Source organism: Mizuhopecten yessoensis, unplaced genomic scaffold (genome assembly GCF_002113885.1).
Source record: "Mizuhopecten yessoensis strain PY_sf001 unplaced genomic scaffold, ASM211388v2 scaffold10779, whole genome shotgun sequence".
Lineage (NCBI taxonomy): Eukaryota > Metazoa > Mollusca > Bivalvia > Pectinida > Pectinidae > Mizuhopecten > Mizuhopecten yessoensis.
In genome coordinates, this window is record NW_018408717.1 from 52,254 (window position 1) to 75,875 (window position 23,622).

Consider the following 23,622-nt stretch of genomic DNA (forward strand, 5'->3'; position numbering starts at 1 on the left):
CTAAATATTGTAAGTGATTTCAGGTAGAAATCAGAGGGGGAGTGTAGTGACTCTGTTACGAGTTCCGGAATTCCGGCTCCGCGCCGGTTCGCAGCAGGCTTTTATTTTAGTTACCTTGTTATGATTTCCGTGGTAGTCCATGCACAAATTTGCTCAGGCAATTTTAGGGATTCCAGCCCCCCACAGGAGTAAGTTTTTGATAGATTTTGTGTAAATCATGTAAATGAGTTATCGTTAATTGATTACTTTCATGTCAGCGTCGTAGTATTTTTAATAGTGATAGAATTCTCGTTTTTCTGTGCGCGTTGTTGACTTACTTTCGTTTTAACAAAGCGTAACATGGTAAAAGTATAAACTGTGTGTATAGTGTATTAAGCTGATAGTTTCTGTTCGGATTACATATAATCTAAATATATAAGTGATACAGTCGATTAAGATCGTGCATATGCGGACATTTTGTGAACATTTGGTTAACATTTATGTCATTTAATCATTCTGTCATTTAATTACGGTGAAAGCTGTGAACATTGTGTTTAGTGTGTCATTGTTTTTGTTTTGTAGTTTCCACCCTCTCCGGGGGGTTTGAATGGAATAAAGAGTGCTGAAATATCGACAGTCTCTTGACTTCACAGTTTGTACTTGTATGTTGACGCCATGGTATAGTTTGTATTTGTATGTTGACGCCATGGTACAGTTTGTACTTGTATGTGGTGGTACATTTTGTTCTTGATTTGCTGACGCTGTGTCATATTTTTGTCTTGATTCTTTAGCTTAAATGCATTTTGTATCCATTTTAACATCAGTACATAAACTAAGTTAATCATTATGAATGACATTAATTAACATAACGACACGTATGTATTGACGCTGCAGATGTTGCAATTAAATATACCACAATTTCCCTTCATTTGTTTCAAACATTAACATTACATTTAACATTAATCATGCTCCTCGCCACCAGGGGTTAAGGTCATCACACCACCTAAAATCATGTGGAGACGGGTACCTAGGGAGACACCACCTAATAGAAAAAGTCAGTAGGATAGAAACACATAAAGGCCCCACGTGATGCATTGAGCAGAGCAATTTTAGTTTCTTCAATACCCCCTGAGCAGGCAAACAGAAAACATAATATTTAAAAATAAAAGCAGATTGGTCCAAAGTAGTCGGCGTTTACGAAAACAAGTAGTGGGACAGACTGGACCTTTTTTCTTTTTTAGAATCTGCAAAGTCAAAACTCTATGGTACACTAGGATACACGCATATAACAAGGACAATGGTGTTTTCTATAATTGCGCCCTTTTGATCAATAAGATAATCAACATGGATAATTCTAAGTGAACGGTCACCTTTACAATGTGTGACCTTATATTTCGGTGGCTTACGTGACTAATGGCGTGGTGATTGTATCCTGTGTTAGTTACCTTACTTCCCTGGACTAGAAGGGAGAAACCAGCACGGGTACCACATGCGGTGCAGGAAACCATTCCAGTCCTCCTTGTTTGCGTTTATTTTGAAGTGGGGAGTCATGCGTTCGTGTTAATATTTCCTCAGTTCCTGTTGATGTCTATTTATTGACTTGCAATACCGAGTTTGTTGTTTATCTGTTTCTTTTCTACATAAATACTGATATTATGAACATTATGTTTTTGTTTCTGTTTTTTCTTTTCGTTTTATTTTTTTCAATATCGTTTGTTGATCTTGCAGACTTTGAGCATTGGTTAAACCTTCGACAGGGTAAATGTTTCAATATCTCTCGCATTGAACAGAATTAGTATGATAATGGATATATATCAATTATATTGATATAAAAGGAGAACAGAAATCGACTTCAAACGATCAGATCCACGAGCAGTTTGTACTCGCCCGCCTCGACCGTTTGATAATCGACAGCAATGCTATACATATCCATTAGCTTTTTGTCTGATGGACAAAAGTTAAAATGAAATCCTATGATAGGCGATTTAAATTCGACCGGTAATATCGTGATCGGTAACAACGTTTACACTTATCAGTGGGACTTTGTGTTGTGTTTAATTGAGGAGTATATACCCCTACCGTGGTACGCTAATTAGTATCTCGGGAATCGACCTGGCTATCTACACGTCTCAGTCAGCAGGTGTTGTCAACTTAACATCACTTGGTGACACCGACGGGTTGGTATCCCGTCATAGACAGACGTTTGTAACTTTACTGACCGCCTTTATATCGCCATTTTTAAAGAATATATAAAACAATCGTTTTCGGTTTTTGAAATACAGAATAGCTATAAGCTTTATTGTAGGAACAAGTCGGCTGTATAGTTTTTGGTATGTCTACTCGCGAGTCTATCAGGGTGTGTCTCCACTGAGGCGAGGCCTAGTACCTATACATAGTGTCATACTAACAGACCTGTCTGGTGCGATTTTACAGGTTAGATGTGATTTGGCCAGGTGTACAAGGAACACATGGAGACCATGGGGTACGTTTGATTTATATCCGAATGTGTTGCATGTATTAATGACTTTTTCTAGATATCACTTCTATTATATACTAACATATCAAATTTGCGCTATCATCTTGTTTACTCGATAATATTTTTGTCAATAGACTCCATTTGTTTGTGCTGGAATGAAATCGTACATTAATGTATACTGTGTTTTATTATGTGCTTATTGTACGATACTAGCCAGTGTGGGGTTTAAAAACATTTAAGTATGCGAAACATCCTCCGTAAGTACTTGTGTCGATATAGAGGTGAGTGATAAAATAATATTCCTATTGACGGTTGTCTGGGTCCGCATGGGATAACAGAAAAAAACACAGTAGAGTTGCCAAAAAGACAGGTGAATGGACATAAAATATGTAGTTAATATAACAATGTATCTTCTTAAACATGTATTTAATTACAATATGTCATTTTGACATTCGATAATACTATAATAAAGCAGCAGTATGCTAACTATACTGTACATATGAGGACTAATTGTTACATCTCTATTTCATACGTAGAGAAATTAATTATGACAACGAGTATAAACTATGACAATAGGTATACAAAAGTACCAACATAAATACATATCTATAAGAGATATCACATCTGTTTAGATATCAAAATTCCACCTTCAACCAGATACGGTTGTATAATTAACGATATTGGTGGAGGAGGCGGTACCTACTATTGTAGGTATAATGTTGGGATAGTAAATACTGTGTTGGTGATTATATGGATGGATACAAACATGTACATAAAATCTCTATTTCATTAACAATGACATCCAGCATTTCCTTTTCGTTCGTGTTGGTGTCTTAATGTATCGACTATTGAGTTATATCGTCATACATCAATCAATGTATTAATCCATTCTGTCCATAGATCGTTCAAAATCAACTACTTCAACCAAAGCCAGTTTCACATACAAATGATAAATGGATATGATATTAAATACCATAGTCTCTTTCAGTCATCAGGAGATCATTATTAATATCACCCTCTCTATAATGTATTCATTTACAAAAGACAAAAGGTGTTGGGCCAATTTCTTACAAATTGCTATAGACCCTTCTTCTTTAAAAGTTATACTTTATATATATGTGTGTGTGTGATTTCTTTATCATATCATATTTTTCCGAATCATTATGGTAACATTATTGTGATAATGTATGTAAGTCTCTCTAAAATAATGTGGTGTCATTATAAATATCCCAGTGTCTCTACGTTTCTGTTTATTACAATCTCGCTTCGTCTCTCTCTGTATCATTTAGGTGGCATTATAAATATCAATCTCTCTCTCTCTAAATTATTTTAGTTGCATTATAAATATAAAGGTTTCTCTAAGTGTCTCTCTCTCTCTGCTGTGGTAACATTTTAAGTATTACAGTCTGTCTAAGTCATGGTGGTAACGTTATCCATACCAAAGTTCCTCAGAGTCATTGTGGTAGATTTATACATACTACAATTCCTCAGAACCATGAACACGTCACGGTAAGTACAACAATACCATTGATGAATAACAGAGCTCTAACATCCATACACATCGTTCATAGATGAATGTATTAGCATTAAAACATATTGTGTGCTAACTTGTTGTATTATTCATTAATACCCATGCTCACAAGAATGGATTTAATATATTAACACACATCGTAGTACAAGGACTGTTTACAGTTTGTTTTGTTGTAAACAACAAACAATAGCCAGCTGTATGACTGGAGGAAATCTGACCCCGCGTGGCTCTCTGACAGTTAGCCAGGGTCTGGTGTATATTACTGTATACAGATAAAACATTAATTAAACCCATATTAATAGATGAGATCAGATAATCAAACTATATTTAAATTGACCGAATTCATGTACCGTGTCTTCAAAACCTATCTCAGTATATAATGACAGTTTGATCGCCATGCTAGAGATGTCTCTGTCACACGATGGTTCCTTGTTAGGAACGCGTGTTTGTCAAATATATGCTTCTAAAACAAATCTTCCTTCTCTAGTATTATACGTTCTACAAAATAGAAAAAGCACAAATGGGCAGCATTATCAATGCCTTGGTCGAAATATACCACTAAAATTACACAGAATTAAAACAATATATATACCACAGCGTCAACTAATAATGACAACATCTACTACATCAGAGACACAAGATTTACCACAGCGTCAACTAATAATGACAACATCTACTACATCAGAGACACAAGATTTACCACAGCGTCAACTAATAATGACAACATCTACTACATCAGAGACACAAGATTTACCACAGCGTCAACTAATAATGACAACATCTACTACATCAGAGACACAAGATTTACCACAGCGTCAACTAATAATGACAACATCTACTACATCAGAGACACAAGATTTACCACAGCGTCAACTAATAATGACAACATCTACTACATCAGAGACACAAGATTTACCACAGCGTCAACTAATAATGACAACATCTACTACATCAGAGACACAAGATTTACCACAGCGTCAACTAATAATGACAACATCTACTACATCAGAGACACAAGATTTACCACAGCGTCAACTAATAATGACAACATCTACTACATCAGAGACACAAGATTTACCACAGCGTCAACTAATAATGACAACATCTACTACATCAGAGACACAAGATTTACCACAGCGTCAACTAATAATGACAACATCTACTACATCAGAGACACAAGATTTACCACAGCGTCAACTAATAATGACAACATCTACTACATCAGAGACACAAGATTTACCACAGCGTCAACTAATAATGACAACATCTACTACATCAGAGACACAAGATTTACCACAGCGTCAACTAATAATGACAACATCTACTACATCAGAGACACAAGATTTACCACAGCGTCAACTAATAATGACAACATCTACTACATCAGAGACACAAGATTTACCACAGCGTCAACTAATAATGACAACATCTACTACATCAGAGACACAAGATTTACCACAGCGTCAACTAATAATGACAACATCTTCTACATCATCAAAATACAAGGCCCGAACAAATATACACCACAACATTGACTCGCGAGGATAGAGTATACCACAACGTCTATACAAGAAAAAAACCCAGGAACCGGAGTCTGTAAGACATTGACAAAAATAAACAAAGCATAAGTTACCATAACCCAACACAAAAATAAATTATCGGGGAAAGAAACTGCTCTCAATTCAAAGTCTGGCGATTGTAAGATAGCTACCGAGAAGCATACAATGGAAGTGAAGCGTGTGTTTATGAAAATTATGTTTTGATAGTATAAAGTCTAGACATAAACTATAGAGCACTGGACCTTTTATAGGATGTATTTGTGTTATCCTCCAGTCTGATTTATTAAACTACCCACCAATATTAACAACTGATTCATTAAACTACCCACCAATATTAACAACTGATTCATTAAACTACCACCAATATTAACAACTGATTGATTAAACTACCCACCAATATCAACATCTGATTGATTAAACTACCCACCAATATTAACAACTGACTGATTAAACTACCAACCAATATTTACAGCTGACTGATTAAACTACCCACCAATATTAACACCTGGCTGATTAAACTACCCACCAATATTAACAACTGACTGATTAAACTACCAACCAATATTTACAGCTGACTGATTAAACTACCCACCAATATTAACAACTGATTGATTAAACTACACACCAATATCAACAACTGATTGATTAAACTACCCACCAATATCAGCAACTGATTGATTAAACTCCCCACCAATATTAACAACTGATTGATTAAACTACACACCAATATCAACAACTGATTGATTAAACTACCCACCAATATTTACAGCTGACTGATTAAACTACCCACCAATATTAACACCTGGCTGATTAAACTACCCACCAATATTAACAGCTGGCTGATTAAACTACCCACCAATATTAACAGCTGACTGATTAAAATACCCACCAATATTTACAGCTGACTGATTAAACTACCCACCAATATTAACAACTGACTGATTAAACTACCAACCAATATTTACAGCTGACTGATTAAACTACCCACCAATATTAACAACTGACTGATTAAACTACCCACCAATGTTTACAGCTGACTGATTAAACTACCCACCAATATTAACAACTGATTCATTAAACTACCCACCAATATCAACAACTGATTGATTAAACTACCCACCAATATTTACAGCTGATTTATTTAACTACCCACCAATATTAACAACTGATTGATTAAACTACCCACCAATATTAACAACTGATTTATTTAACTACCCACCAATATTAACAACTGACTGATTAAACTACCCACCAATATTTACAGCTGACTGATTAAACTACCCACCAATATTAACACCTGGCTGATTAAACTACCCACCAATATTAACAGCTGGCTGATTAAACTACCCACCAATATTAACAGCTGGCTGATTAAACTACCCACCAATATTAACAACTGATTGATTAAACTACCCACCAATATTAACAACTGATTGATTAAACTACCCACCAATATTAACAACTGATTGATTAAACTACCCACCAATATTAACAACTGATTGATTAAACTACCCACCAATATTAACAACTGATTGATTAAACTACCCACCAATATTAACAACTGATTGATTAAACTACCCACCAATATTAACAACTGATTGATTAAACTACCCACCAATATTAACAACTGATTGATTAAACTACCCACCAATATTAACAACTGATTGATTAAACTACCCACCAATATTAACAACTGATTGATTAAACTACCCACCAATATTAACAACTGATTGATTAAACTACCCACCAATATTAACAACTGATTGATTAAACTACCCACCAATATCAACAACTGATTGATTAAACTACCCACCAATATTAACAACTGATTGATTAAACTACCCACCAATATTAACAACTGATTGATTAAACTACCCACCAATATCAACAACTGATTGATTAAACTACCCACCAATATCAACAACTGATTGATTAAACTACCACCAATATTAACAACTGACTGATTAAACTACCAACCAATATCAGCAACTGATTGATTAAACTACCCACCAATATTAACAACTGATTGATTAAACTACCCACCAATATCAACAAAGCATTGGGATGGAAATAACCCCGTTGAAGCCTCGTTTATACACCCTGTCCAACTATTGTCTACCATATCGGGGACCTGTCTCTCCCCGATCATTATCTTACAGCTACAGACTACAAATGTCCCGATAGGATTGACAAACCTAAACCAAGGCCAAACGATAACTGACGTATCAACATCAAGTTCAACGATCACAAGTTTATATCAATGTAACTTGAAATAATTAAAATATTAAGAGAGGCTTGTCAAAACATGATCTATCAATAGTATGAACGTTACAAGTCTAGTGCTGGCACCTTACGTAGTACGTATACACATAACAGCTTTGTTCTGGGATTTTACCTAACATACTCAATACCAAACTCTATATAAATCGTGACGTCATCTATTTAACTATCGGTAGTTTCCAGTCCTGAGAAGATATATTCCAGCCTTTCCTGAGTATCACAGCCTGCTCTAAGTACATTGTATCAGGATTGTATGTCTATCGCTGTCTAGTTGACCAATTAACTATTAAGACAGAGTTACAGTATTCGCGTAAGTAAAAACACAGTCGGCATGATTACCTAATTTCTTTATACGATAATTAAGTGTCACAAGATCTTTGAAGACTGATATTCCTACCGGAGTTTTACATGCGTTGTAGGAATCATATGTCCGGGACATCTGGTACCTTCTTTGGTTTTAACTGTTTTAACCGGGACATCTGGTACCTTCTTTGGTTTTAACTGTTTAAACCGGGACATCTGGTACCTACTTTGGTTTTAACTTTTTTAACCGGGACATCTGGTACCTACTTTGGGTTTTAACTTTTTTAACCGGGACATCTGGTACCTTCTTTGGTTTTTAACTTTTTTAACCGGGACATCTGGTACCTACTTTGGTTTTTAACTTTTATAACCGGGACATCTGGTACCTTCTTTGTTTTTTTTGTTTTTTTACCGGGACATCTGGTACCTACTTTGGTTTTTAACTTTTTTAACCGGGACATCTGGTACCTTCTTTGGTTTTTAACTGTTTTGACCGGGACATCTGGTACCTACTTTGGTTTTAACTTTTTTAACCGGGACATCTGGTACCTACTTTGGTTTTTAACTTTTTTAACCGGGACATCTGGTACCTTCTTTGGTTTTAACTTTTTTAACCGGGACATCTGGTACCTTCTTTGGTTTTAAACTTTTTTAACCGGGACATCTGGTACCTACTTTGGTTTTTAACTTTTTTAACCGGGACATCTGGTACCTTCTTTGGTTTTAACTTTTTTAACCGGGACATCTGGTACCTTCTTTGGTTTTTAACTTTTTTAACCGGGACATCTGGTACCTACTTTGGTTTTTAACTTTTTTAACCGGGACATCTGGTACCTTCTTTGGTTTTAACTTTTTTAACCGGGACATCTGGTACCTTCTTTGGTTTTTAACTTTTTTAACCGGGACATCTGGTACCTACTTTGGTTTTTAACTTTTATAACCGGGACATCTGGTACCTTCTTTGTTTTTTTTGTTTTTTTACCGGGACATCTGGTACCTACTTTGGTTTTTAACTTTTTTAACCGGGACATCTGGTACCTTCTTTGGTTTTAAACTTTTTTAACCGGGACATCTGGTACCTACTTTGGTTTTTAACTTTTTTAACCGGGACATCTGGTACCTTCTTTGGTTTTAACTTTTTTTAACCGGGACATCTGGTACCTTCTTTGGTTTTAACTGTTTTAACCATGTCTTTCCTTTTCATTTGTTATCTCTATAATTCTTTTGTATCTAATTATAAACAAAACAATTAGCAACGTACGTAACATTTAACAACAGTTCAATGTTACTTAATAATTATAAACAGAGATACTGATAACAGTTTAATTATACAAAACCATGGATAGAGAAGTACACTGGTAATATATTTGACATATAGACGTTAGGAGAACAAAACGTAATCTTTACTTATATTTACTGTGTTTCAGACACAAGAAAATGTTCCAGCCAAAGATTGTCAAAGTCTGCCCAGTAGAGGACGGCAAAGGGATTTACATTGAGTGGACGGTAAGACATCCGACAGTGGTCAGAAGGGCACACGTTCTGTCTAAACTGTTTACACCAAATCTTTGATGCCCTTATGCCTGATTGTACACAGTGGAAATGTGTGTAGTTACCGGATACATTCCTGCATGTGTCGGTATTGTAATTAGAGTAGGGGACTCTACATGGTAGCTTTATACGATTGCGGTGACGTATACTACTGTTCTATACCATCAAGTGGCTTTGCTACTCTCTACATGAGAAATATTATCTCGAAACATCTGTATGGTGAAGTGTAATCCATTTTTGACATGCTGTATCTATTTCCAAATTTTAAAGACGTCATCACACGTGTCGGTCTTCGGTTCATCTCCCTCCAAGATCAGATGTTCTTGTAACCGTCATATATAGATAACTGAATTTACTTCATTAACATAGATTATCTTTATACAATAAATATACATAACCTTTTTTTAATCGATTTCCCTACCGGGAAAATAATGGCATGTGATACTTATAACTCGTTGTTTCATTACAAGGTCCCAAAACGGCGGAGATCTCCTCCTGTCATTGGCTATACCGTGGCTTACAGGAGATGTGATTTAGACATCGACTTCAGTACTCGGGGAGCGCTAGGAGGTGCCACTAGTAGCATAGTTGTCTCCCCTTCCAGAGCTAGTTCCGTATATGAAATCAAGGTGGCGGCGTTCAGCCACAAGGAGCAGGGGGAATACTGTCCACCGATCTCATGGTCATTGAAAGGTAAATTAAGTTCAATTTTATTAAATATAACTCCGTAAAAAGATACAAAATCTTAAAACATTCATCTATCACAATATATAATTATCGTTGATATATCGCTATCATAATAATGAGTTAAATTGCAGGGGTAAATCAAAGAAGTACATGTACATATTTAATTACGTATCACATTTTGCTTTATAACGGTATTGCTTATTGATCAAAATTATTGCCAACCCCGTCTACCAAGCTCTCTGGCTAAATTGTTATACTATATATAAATATATTTATAATTAAGTTATACAAAATTTTATGTAAAAGAAAGGCTCAGGATTATACACATTTAAAACTTATGAATATCGTTTTAGGACTCGGTTAAGTTATTGAATAATAAACGTTACGGAAGATTATACAGCAAACTTAGCTTAGAGGACAGGTGGTTGGGAATCCCCTACCTACCAAACCCTCTGGCTATATTGTTTTACAATATTCATATAAATAAAGAAAACGTTGTTGTAAAAGAAGAAACCTAGCATGTTTTGGCTAGGTTTATTACTGAACAATAAGTTACAGCAACATCAGCGCAGAGAGGTAAATATACACCCTAACAAGCCCTTTAACTACATGTATATTGTTTCAAAGAAGGCTTAGGATTACACAAGTCTGGAGAATATTTTACTTTCTCAAAACAAAATCACTTCCTCGAATATGTGTTGTAAAATATGAGAGTAACGCAGACATGTTTGAAAAGTGATGTGTCGTACTGTAAACCTAGCTCTGGTCTATTTATCAAATTTACTTCATTCATATCAACGTGTATGTATCTAGGTTTCCTCCTGTCTTTTGAAAATGAGAAATTAATTTCAGTATTTAACATTTAATCCAAAAGACCTCTTGATTTTAAATAATACCATGTCCTAGGCAATTCCCTTATTATTCATCAAAAAGTTTGAAATATTTTACGCGAATAAAAGTACAAACTTAAAAATATAATTTGGTTACAATTGTTTTGTAGAAATTAGGGCCAGGTCAGATGATACTCGTTAATTTGGTTACTACAGGTCAATATCTGTAGTGTAGTTGATTAAAGCTTTACAGACCGATATGATACATATCCAAGGTGTTGACCATTACAGACCTCACTGTGTAGTTGATTAAACTTTACAGACTAATATGATACATAGCCAAGGTGTTGACCATTACAGACCTCACTGTGTAGTTGATTAAAGCTTTACAGACTGATATGATACATATCCAAGGTGTTGACCATTACAGACCTCACTGTTTAGTTGATTAAAGCTTTACAGACTGATATGATACATATCCAAGGTGTCGACCATTACAGACCTCACTGTTTAGTTGATTAAACTTTACAGACTAATATGATACATAGCCAAGGTGTTTACCATTACAGACCTCACTGTTTAGTTGATTAAACTTTACAGACTAATATGATACATAGCCAAGGTGTTTACCATTACAGACCTCACTGTTTAGTTGATTAAAGCTTTACAGACTAAAATGATACATAGCCAAGGTGTTGACCATTACAGACCTCACTGTGTAGTGGGTTGGAGAGTCTCTCTTTGTCCTGGTGGGAAAAAGGCAAACAGCAAACGAAGCCAAACTATGATTTGTGATGATCCTATCATCTGAAAGTCTCCAATAAACCGTTAACCAGGGGTTTTCTTCCTTGCGCAGCAGAAATACGTCGCCATCATAACAAGATTTCTGTCTTTAATAATTAAAACGTTGTACCCTGTGGGTTAAAGTAACCGTCGTTGGCAACCATTTTAGTTCTGTGGGAGAAATCAGAACGGGTGCTACTTTCGCGTAACAGTATGATATATTGTAATGAGACAACTGTGCTTGTTCTCCCACATTGTCGCTGTCCTTACTCCCCAGTAACCGGGCGCTTGTCGGGGTATATTGGCAGGGTACAATTTGTACATTTAACTCCAGTCCGTTTAGGTTTGTGGTTTGTATAAACGGTTCGTTTTAACCGAACGCTGCCTTTAACAATGGAATACCTTGGTAGTACCACTTAAAGAATGACTCTCTCTGTATAGGCAGGTATCGTAATACAAATATACATATTATTTTACAGTTTGCATACTTACGTTTTATTTGACAAATATATCAAACTTCCCTAGAGACTTGAGAACAAGTGTAAACACTGACACGACCTTCAGTCACATATATACTAGGTAAAAGTTTAATGTCGGATTGTAGTGTGACTCTCGCTTAATGTTTCTCATGGCGAATTAATTATCAGAGAAAACATTTTAACAATACCAACATTTAATGTTCAGTTTAATTTTATTGAGTAGATTATCGGATCGATAAGATAAAAAGAGATTCCCAATGAGATACGAGTCCTTGTATTCAATATTAGGTTACGAGAAGTTCCTTCCGTACGTGTAGTGCAGTGACAAAAATATACAATCTACCACAGGAATCGCTTATAGCTTTTCGTTCTTGTTTCTTGACTTCCATGTTTGGATTATTGTTATGTGATGAGGGGCTTGAAATATATTTGCTTTCTTTATTCGTGCATTCGTTTATTTTTATGTCTATTAATGTTTTTCTAAATGCCACGGAAGGCTGTATTCTACGCAATTCTGGATGACATAATTTCAATACGATATGCTGATTCGTGTTTGTTTTGGGACTGTATAGCTTGGACACTGTGTTTGTCAACGTCATAGAAACTGAAACACACTCCGAGTGATATGTCTTGTTTCAGTTAATCTCTAAAACGTCGTTCACTCATAGAAAAACATGTTTTTCAGTGTATGCCCAGAGCTCGTTTTCAGCTAAAACTACGCATGGTCGACACATATACAGACCAGGTTTTCAGTTCACTCACAGTACGTTTTAATTCATTCCAATACAACCTGTTTTCACTTCACTCACATTACAACATTGGTAGTTCACTCTAAGTACTTTTTTCCAGAATATTTATTGTTACGATCTTAGATACAAATGAATTTTGCGACAGGCAAAGCCTGTGAGCGCCCTCTCCTTACAGTGATAAACAGTTTACACTCATCAAACATGTATGTTATATATATTGATATTGCATGTCATTATTAATTTTTTGAAAATTGTTGTTACAAAAACTATATTGTAGCGTCTAGTATCTTTAATGAATCTCTGAACCATCTCCAAAACACTTGTATTCATACTGATATGGAGTATGTGGCATCCATAAAGAAAAGTCTGAGTATTTAATGGATTAGTAGCAGAAATGGAGTTCTAGAAAATGTGCTTTTGATTAGTATACAGAGTACAATGGAGGAAGAAGTGATCACAATCCTCAACAGGAGAACTACATAAGCAGGCAGGGGTTTCAATTAGGTGAGGTTCAAATAGAACTGAATTCAGGTTACTGGCACAGTTACTAAGTTGACTAGATTTTTCGATCACCATCGAATTTATTTTTTTAGCTCCTTCCATTCAGACATCAGTTTCGGGGAAAAAACTGGCATTATATAACTGAGTTCTTGGTATAGGAACATCAAACAATCTATTGTGGCGAAGATGATAATTGTCAGTATTATTATTAATGTACGGTTGAATTATATCAGACATGAGAGGGGAATTTCTTATTACATATTTTATATAAAATAATAGTTTGATGCAGATGTCTTCTTCTATTAAGTGTTATAAAACCAGATTCTCTTTATAAGATAGCATGACTTGTTCCACGTCTTAACCCTGAAATAAAACGTGCTGCTTCTAGGTGGATGGACTCCAAGACACTGCATTCATTCTGCGTACAGTTTGCCCATATAATATTTACATATTCCAGAATTGGACGTATGGATGTGATATATATAGTTTCAAGTGATTTTCTATCAATTTTGTATTTCAACTTTCTAAGTATATTAATTCTTTTATAGGCTTCTTCGTATATGTGGTTAGACCAATTAGCTTTGCTGTTAAAAAACAAACCTAGATGTTTATGATTAGAAACATTAATAATTGGTGATTCATCAAAATATAGGTTAGGATGCAGTGTCTCAGAGTCAACCCGCCCCGAGAAGAGCAGTGCTACAGTTTTATCTGGATTAAAGAAAATCCACATTTTCTAGACCAGATTGAAATTTTCCTGAGATCGTCATTTAAAAAATTGGCACATTCTTGCCTGTCTCCCTCAATGAGACCATATACGGAGGTATCATCAGCAAATAGTTTGACGTTTGAGGCCAATTCATCACCAATATCATTGATATATAATGAAAACAAAAATGGACCAAGGACTGAACCTTGAGGTACCCTTCCGCTGCCTGTAAAGTTTACCAATTAGACTTATACCCATCTATGACCACTTTCGGGGTCAGGGGAAGTCGAGAGGTAAATCGTCAGCAAGTAACGGACATCGAAGTGAAAAAGTCGTTAAAAAATTCCACTTCATCTATGGGGTGGATACTCAGTTCGCCGTTGATAATCAAGTTCAAGTTCAAGTTCTTTATTACTTTAAGTCGGTTGACTTATAAGTCATAACATATATACAAAACAATACAGAGACAACATACAATATGATACACACACACATACACACACACACACACACACACACACACACACAATTCAACTTTTATTTGACAACTTATTGGATAACTATACTTTACAATAAATTACAAATTACGTATATGTATTGTGCAATCAACACTCATTATCACTCCCACATCATTATTGTGTATTCAACAATCATTAACGCTCTCACATCATCATCATCATCATCATCAGCAGCATCATTAACATCTGACATTAACTACAACAACATGTAATCCGTAACGATACAAATGTCAATAATACATAGATAGACATTTATATAAATTGATGTGCATGTTTACGTCACTCGTGCCAATAGAGTCATTTTCGTTTTCGTTTTTTAGATTCATAACTCATTTTGCAATACGTCACCATTTCAACATGTTTTCAGTTGTTTCACAGGGCAACAGTACAGGATTAGCACTTATACAGTACTGATATTTCTAGTGTACTCACAGTACAACATGGGTAGGTTTACCTGTCGTGTCGGAGTCGTATATCAATTACGCCGGCCCCCACTCCCGATCTTCCTTCCAAATATTTGCCTCCTAGAGTGTAACCTAAGGCTATCGATCGGTATCTGTACTACCACGCGCCCGTAGTATCGGGGTATCGGGATCAATCAACAGAAGATCTTACAACATAAATATTTCATTACGACTGCGAGAAAAGGGAGAATTGTTTACATAATGTCAGGTAATGTTTGTGTGAAAGTATCAATATATTATAGATATTTACCTAGGTGATAAGACCTGCCGATATATAGCATACAGGTACAGGAAAGCCGCAGTGATACACCTGACGTATCGCTAATCCACACGGCCAGGTCGTGTTAATTAACAGGTCTTTGTTATGGTATTACAGTTGTGTACCTGAGCGCGTCCATTACTACAATATCAGTGGATAACCAGGGGATTTTACAAAACACATAAAGCATAACCATTGTCTACAGTTAGTATTACAAAATCTGCTGACGTCGACTCAACATGGCGGAGGTGTTGTCCTGTCAGGAACACATGACAACTATAGGTAGGTACGTTTATTTATTTCACTATTCCTTTTGTGTGGGACTGTGTTATAGTTTCTACCTTCGTGTTGACGCTGTGGTATAGTTTGTCTTAATAAGTTGACGCCACGGAGGAATTTGTCATTGTGTGTTGACGCTTGGTATGTTTTGCCCTTGTGTGCAGACGTGGAATATGTATCTTTGTGTGATGATGCTGCAGTGTACTCTGTCATTGTGAATAAGCGTCTTGGTACGTTTCCTCCATATCTGCCAATGATGTAGAATATTCTGTCCTGTTTATTTATAGATGTTGTGGAATACTCGTAGTTGTATATTAGTTGAGCCAAGCGTAGAATACACATTCAGCAACTGCAACAGAATTGTACTGTATAGTCACAACAGGCGCTGCAACACAACTTCTTCCGAGACATCGTGATGCCTACAATGTTAATTGTCGCTCTAGTAGATTTTATCCTGTTGTGTTGACGCTGTGGTATATTTTGTCTTTGTGTTTTGAGTTTGTCGATTTTTCCTTTTGTCCTTTTTGTGTGGTTTGTCCTTTGTTGTTGTCGTATAAATGTCGTGTAACATGTGCTTTCGTTTTTCTATGTTGACGCTGTGTTTTATATTTTTAAGTTCATCAACGGATCTTTCATTGAAATAACATGCATCTTTTAAAAATATCTTTTCAATGTCGTAATTTCAATCCCAAAATTTAAAATTACAACGTTTGATACTGGTTATTTGTGTCATGATATATCCCGCCCTAACATAAGGTTCTATTTTTCTTTTCTTCTGTAAGGATTTTTTCACTTTATGTCCTTTCCCAATTCGAGCATATATCATCTATCTTTATCGTGATTGTTTCCTTATGTCGGAACAAATCGTGTTCATCAATGCCGTGTTTCATATCATCCGTTTTAACTGCTGTACATAAGCAAATGTCAATGGTTGTATTATATAACGTAGAAAACTAAATGTACATGTGTGACTAATGTGGTTAAATCATTTCAGGTAGAAATAGGATGTACCTGAAAACGCCAGAAATCGTGTGTTCTAATGTATACCGTCCGTTCCATTGAAATATAAATTGTCGGTTTTTTTAATACCAAATTTATAAAAGTATTTTATTATTTCAGGAGAGTGGATGAAAACAAAAGAAAAGAACTTTTTGAAGAAACATAATAATCAGGTCCCCGTCCACAATAAGACCCCCCGCGACGAGGAGTTTCCTAGAGACCAACCCAAGGACTGTTACCTGTGCGCTGTTACAGATGAATACCTAGCATACATCCGGTTCCTCCAGGGCTTCACCGAGGGGAAACTAGACAAATGGTGGCTGGAGAATCTTTCCCTGCGTAAATTGTGTACGACATGGTCACGTGGTCTGCTTGGTTCTGGGTGCACGTTACGTTGATATATAGAATACACTTATATACACTACAATGTCGCTATGTCTTTGTTACACACAGAGAATAAACACATAACTCACTTAGCTTTGGCTTAGGTATTTATTTGTGAACAACGCGTGCTAGGTAACGTGTAGCGTTGCCCGATATAAATGCGTGTCTCGAGAACATTTTACCGGACATATAGATATTTCTCGAATATTCTATCATCTTCAAAAGATTCAAAAGGGTGCTGAATGAAATCCAATTCCACTTCCGGTTTCTGAGAGGTTCCGTGACGTCATTCCTGTTTTCGTGTCCCTTATATTGTTATAATTGTATGTGATAGGTTATATTGGAGCCATTTCAGAAACTATGTGGGCATTGTTGATTAATTTTGACAAAGAAGTGTTTTCTCTCAATATGTTATGTCCAACTGTGCTAATCCATTGCGTTGTTATATATTACAGACAAGGAAGAGATCACGTCACCACTCGCAAGTGAGTATACACACTATCACAGTACTAGTGATTTACAGTGTCCCTGGCTAGCGTTACGCTATAGCGGTATACTGCCCAGTGGTTAATAGACCAGCATGTTGAACTAATTATCGTAGTAATCAGTTAGGAGACGCGATAACCAATACCTAACCATTCCTTCTCTGTCTTAAACTGATTAAGAGCATTTATACTGCATAATGATTCAGACCGAATGTTTTTTCCAATTATTATTTTCAGAACTTATTCCGATCCCCCGGGTTAATAAGCTGGCGACAACTGACAAAGGCCGTGGAGTGCTTATACAATGGGAAGTAAGTCATATAGCAATAGTCTCGAGCCATCCTAATACTAATTATCATTTCTAATGGAGAAACGTACAATTGTATTTGCTATTCGGCAATAAATTGACGAATGAGAAAAAAACATGTAGATCTACCAGTAATAGTAACCTTGTCTTTTGTTCACATAGGTTCCAAATGACGTCACTTCCGTTATAATCGAAGGGTTCTTGATAGCGTACCGCCAATGTGGTCTCGGTTCGACAAATCAGGTCAAACTTGTTCCCGGAAGTGACATATCGATACACGTGCTCACAGGACTACAAACATGCACTCTTTACGAACTGAAAGTTGCAGCCTATATTGGCGAGGGAAAGGGACGCTACTCCATACCAATGATCATAAGGACTGGAGGTAACATTATAGTTTTATGATATTATCGAGCTATCCAGCATACAAGAAATATAAAGAGTAATTGTAGCGTTATTTTTCTCCCGATTGTACAAACGGAATATATTGGCATAGTCAAACCTGAATACTTTGTTTTCTTTTTTCCTTTCAGTACAAACTCCAGAAACCATGCTTATACAGAAATCAACAGGTATGGTGTAATGATTTAATCTTTGTATGCGTTTTAATCTAATCAACCCAATCATCGTGTCAGGTATTGACTGTATATGGTTACAGATGTTGTGTCGTTCAGAGCCTCGATATAATCCGATCATAATGTCTGTGACTATTACCTTGGCAAACTCATTGATACAGAGCCTCGTTATAACACCAATATAAAGTCTATGTTACATATCCTCGTTATAACACCAATATAAAGTCTATGATTGTTACCTTGGTTAACTCGTTGATACAGAGCCTCGTTATATATCCCATGGTAAACTCATTGATACAGAGCCTCGTTATAACACCAATATAAAGTCTATGTACAGAGCCTCGTTATAACACCAATATAAAGTCTATGATTGTTAGCTTGGTTAACTCGTTGATACAGAGCCTCGTTATATATCCCGTGGTTAACTCATTGTTACAGAGCCTCGTTATAACACCAATATAAAGTCTATGTACAGAGCCTCGTTATAACACCAATTTAAAGTCTATATTTGTTACCTTGGTTAACTCGTTGATACAGAGCCTCGTTTTAAACCATATAAAGCCTGTGATTTTTACATTTGTTACCCTGTGTTTTACTAGAGCTTCACTAACCCTACAATAAACATGCATCTTACCTTGGTGACCTTTTGCCGCTTTGACCCCAATATACATCAACACGTATAAGATCTGTGATTTTAACAATTGCGTCTTTTCAGAGTCTCGTTATGACAAAATATAAAATCCATTATTGTTATCGTGTGTCTTTTCAGAACCTCGTTATATTCCAAAGATAGTGAGGATGTATCCCGTAACAGACCCGGCAGGAATCTACGTCAAGTGGACGGTAGGCCTTCATTGTGTTATGTCCATCATAGTACTGACGTCCTAGGTATTATACAATCTACGTCAAGTGGACGGTAGGCCTTCATTGTGTTATGTCCATCATAGTACTGACGTCCTAGGTATTATACAATCTACGTCAAGTGGACGGTAGGCCTTCATTGTGTTATGTCCATCATAGTACTGACGTCCTAGGTATTATACAATCTACGTCAAGTGGACGGTAGGCCTTCATTGTGTTATGTCCATCATAGTACTGACGTCCTAGGTATTATACAATCTACGTCAAGTGGACGGTAGGCCTTCATTGTGTTATGTCCATCATAGTACTGACGTCCTAGGTATTATACAATCTACGTCAAGTGGACGGTAGGCCTTCATTGTGTTATGTCCATCATAGTACTGACGTCCTAGGTATTATACAATCTACGTCAAGTGGACGGTAGGCCTTCATTGTGTTATGTCCATCATAGTACTGACGTCCTAGGTATTATACAATCTACGTCAAGTGGACGGTAGGCCTTCATTGTGTTATGTCCATCATAGTACTGACGTCCTAGGTATTATACAATCTACGTCAAGTGGACGGTAGGCCTTCATTGTGTTATGTCCATCATAGTACTGACGTCCTAGGTATTATACAATCTACGTCAAGTGGACGGTAGGCCTTCATTGTGTTATGTCCATCATAGTACTGACGTCCTAGGTATTATACAATCTACGTCAAGTGGACGGTAGGCCTTCATTGTGTTATGTCCATCATAGTACCGACGTCCTAGGTATTATACAATCTACGTCACGAGGACGGTAGGCCTTCATTGTGTTATGTCCATCATAGTACCGACGTCCTATGTATTATACAATCTACGTCACGAGGACGGTAGGCCTTCATTGTGTTATGTCCATCATAGTACTGACGTCATACGTATTATACAATCTACGTCAAGTGGACGGTAGGCCTTCATTGTGTTATGTTCATCATAATACCGACGTCCTAGGTATTATACAATCTACGTCACGAGGACGGTAGGCCTTCATTGGGTTATGTCCATCATAGTACTGACGTCCTAGGTATAATACAATCTACGTCAAGTGGACGGCAGGCCTTCATTGTGTTATGTCCATCATAGTACTGACGTCATACGTATTATACAATCTACGTCAAGGGGACGGTAGGCCTTCATTGTGTTATGTCCATCATAGTGCCGACGTCCTAGGTATTATACAATCTACGTCAGGTGGACGGTAGGCCTTCATTGTGTTATGTCCGTCATAGCACTGACGTCCTAGGTATTATACAATCTACGTCAAGGGGACGGTAGGCCTTCATTGTGTTATGTCCATCATAGTACTGACGTCATACGTATTATACAATCTACGTCAAGTGGACGGCAGGCCTTCATTGTGTTATGTCCATCATAGTACTGACGTCCTAGGCATAATACAATCTACGTCAAGTGGACGGTAGGCCTTCATTGTGTTCTGTCCATCATAGTACTGACGTCCTAGGTATTATACAATCTACGTCAAGTGGACGGCAGGCCTTCATTGTGTTATGTCCATCATAGTACTGACGTCCTAGGCATAATACAATCTACGTCAAGTGGACGGTAGGCCTTCATTGTGTTAGGTCCATCATAGTACTGACGTCCTAGGTATTATACAATCTACGTCAAGTGGACGGTATGCCTTCATTGTGTTATGTCCGTCATAGTACCGACGTCCTAGGTATTATACAATCTACGTCAAGTGGACGGTAGGCCTTCATTGGGTTATGTCCATCATAGTACTGACGTCCTAGGTATTATACAATCTACGTCAAGTGGACGGTATGCCTTCATTGTGTTATGTCCATCATAGTACTGACGTCCTAGGTATTATATAATAGACTTAAAATAGTATTAAGGTATCCTATTTGTTTATGTTTTGTATATGTGTATAAGTTAATGAGATAATATATAAGACATCTCGTATATCTCATAAACAATAGAAGATATTTATTAAAAGATTTAAGATATCTGATATAATTTTCTTCATGTATTATATTCGATAATGATATCTTTTATAAGATATATCAAAATAAAATTCTATATGAGATATTTGATATTGTATAGACTGACAGTTAAACAAAATTGATATTGTAAAATAACAGCTTCCGACCAACTAAAGGGGGGGGGGGGTTAGCTTTGATAAGTACCAAAGCTTTCAATTCCGTTTAATATGTAACAGGAAAGAGAATAGTGTGTTTCCACCAGGGATCGAACCCTCGATCGCCAGGTTCCTAGTCGGACGCTCTACCACTGAGCTAAAGGGAAATTCCCTCTAGCTCGAAGCTAGAAGGCGACCTTAATCCTATGTACAATTGAACCCTGCCACAAATATATTTGATAATTTACCAAAAAAAGAGGATTTATCTTAATACAGAAAAAAAAAGTCAATGGCATGTATTCCTGCATTTACGATTTTGTTACTAACAGACGAAACCAAAATCCGACCTATCTTTTACGAACATGTAAATAATAATAAGCGTCGGACTTGGACGCTTATAATCTGTAATAGCCTGATACATGTCGGTGTAAATCGCCTCCAGCTCAAATCTTTGACATTATCTGCTCCACAATTTCCGACATCTCTGTCAGGAGCGTTTATTTGTATATAAGAGATCTTTAAACAAACGTGTGAAAAATATCTTATATCTTTTAAACATATATTGGGTGTTTATTATAGTTGTATATAATATCTAAGATATGTTTTTATGAGATATTTTGATGCTCCTTGAATGCTATTAAGTTGTCTTGTCACGAATGTATGCCATGTGGTCATACTTGCGCTGTTTACTTTCATCAATACGAAAAATATTTTCGGTAGAATAATACTTCTACACTAAAAATGTCCACGGTTGTCATTGACGACGCATAAAACCCGAAATAGCACGGACTAAAAAGTCAGATTAACTAACCTGAACGTCTGCATTTAAAACTATCTTACGTGACGCAAGTTTGGATTTTTAGATTATCTATAAACTTTATTGACGTTGTTGGTACAGCCGCCCACCCAGTATTTCGGTCCTACTATAGCCGGGTACGTGCTCGCCTTTAGGGAAGCCAAGTCACCCGACAAGTCTTTCCAGACCTGTTACATCCGGGGAATCAACTCGTCATTTCACGTCATCAAAGGTGTCCGTAAAGGGGTCGACTACGAAGTCAAACTAGCTGCTTACAATCCTTCTGGTGATGGTCCCTTTTCTCTAAAACGATTGGTTCGCAATTCGGGTAAGTGTTCCTTTTTCTAAACAGTACGGGATAAATTTATTACCGCTTTTGAAAGCAATAAGATATGTTTACGTGATGCTGTGATTATGTAAGTGAGTTAGCACTGAGTTGTAATTGTGTCTGGCGTTTTTTTCAGGAGAGAGAATCAGCAGCACTCAAGTCAAACAGATCCTCAAGAAAAACAAGATAAAACTGCCCACGTGACCGGTTATTGATGATAGATGTAATTGTGACTATGTTATATCAAGAATGACCAAGAGATGGCGCTGTGAAACCTGTTCTCAACCGTTGATTGGACGATTGACTTTACATGATATGAACTGTTTCACTTTGATTAATATTAACGTTGTTTTGTCACGTGACATCGTCGGTACTCCACATGTACTCGTTTATGGGGAAGGATTGGTAACATGCCTTCCTTCACGAGCTGGGTCTACGTATACTCCAACAAAGTTAGAGGTTTTACACGGCGAAAAACTTTTGACAGGCGCCGCGTAACCTCTAACTGCCCATAGCTGATTTTCCCGATGCTGGCGATCACATTTTCAAAGTTCGAATTAAGAAAGAGTATATCGTGTTTACATACATTTAAATGGTCAAAACGGTCCAATAAATATTCCTTTCCATAAATCCATGATTATATGAGAAAGATTTCGTGTCAAAGAAATAAATAATGAGTTTTTCCTCATTCGAAGCGAAGCAGACAGCATTTGCAATGATTTTTCCGGTTATTACAAAAATGGATTACATGTAATGTTTCACAAGCGGAATACAAACAAACTCCGTATCATTTCGTTCCGTTTGAAATCCCCCTGCTATTTTGT

At 36.6% G+C, this 23,622-nt stretch overlaps 1 protein-coding gene across 9 annotated transcripts; it reads left to right on the top strand.

Annotated features, from left to right (window-relative positions):
• Positions 1-121: 121 nt before the first annotated feature.
• Positions 122-23,326, top strand: LOC110462389 (protein sidekick-1-like). 9 transcript variants are annotated; one of them, XM_021516331.1, is made up of 12 exons: positions 127-188; positions 562-641; positions 2,413-2,461; positions 9,556-9,634; positions 10,150-10,372; positions 17,776-17,805; positions 18,043-18,116; positions 18,275-18,497; positions 18,646-18,684; positions 19,457-19,530; positions 22,573-22,798; positions 22,935-23,326. In XM_021516331.1, the coding sequence occupies exons 3-12, from the start codon at positions 2,448-2,450 to the stop codon at positions 23,000-23,002; spliced, it is 1,050 nt and encodes a 349-aa protein (XP_021372006.1). In that variant the 5' UTR covers positions 127-188; positions 562-641; positions 2,413-2,447; the 3' UTR covers positions 23,003-23,326. The 9 variants fall into 9 exon arrangements, with proteins under 9 accessions (XP_021372005.1, XP_021372006.1, XP_021372007.1 ...); XM_021516330.1 differs by lacking the exon at positions 562-641 and having other exon boundaries at positions 122-188; XM_021516332.1 differs by lacking the exons at positions 127-188; positions 562-641 and adding an exon at positions 2,120-2,156.
• Positions 23,327-23,622: the final 296 nt, after the last annotated feature.

What these genes read in the sequence shown, in the direction of transcription:
- LOC110462389 (XM_021516330.1), top strand. An exon ending in GGATTTACATTGAGTGGACG is followed by an intron (nt 9,635 to 10,149) that starts GTAAGACATCCG and finishes TTTCATTACAAG; the next exon opens with GTCCCAAAACGGCGGAGATC. An exon ending in GAATCTACGTCAAGTGGACG is followed by an intron (nt 19,531 to 22,572) that starts GTAGGCCTTCAT and finishes TTGTTGGTACAG; the next exon opens with CCGCCCACCCAGTATTTCGG.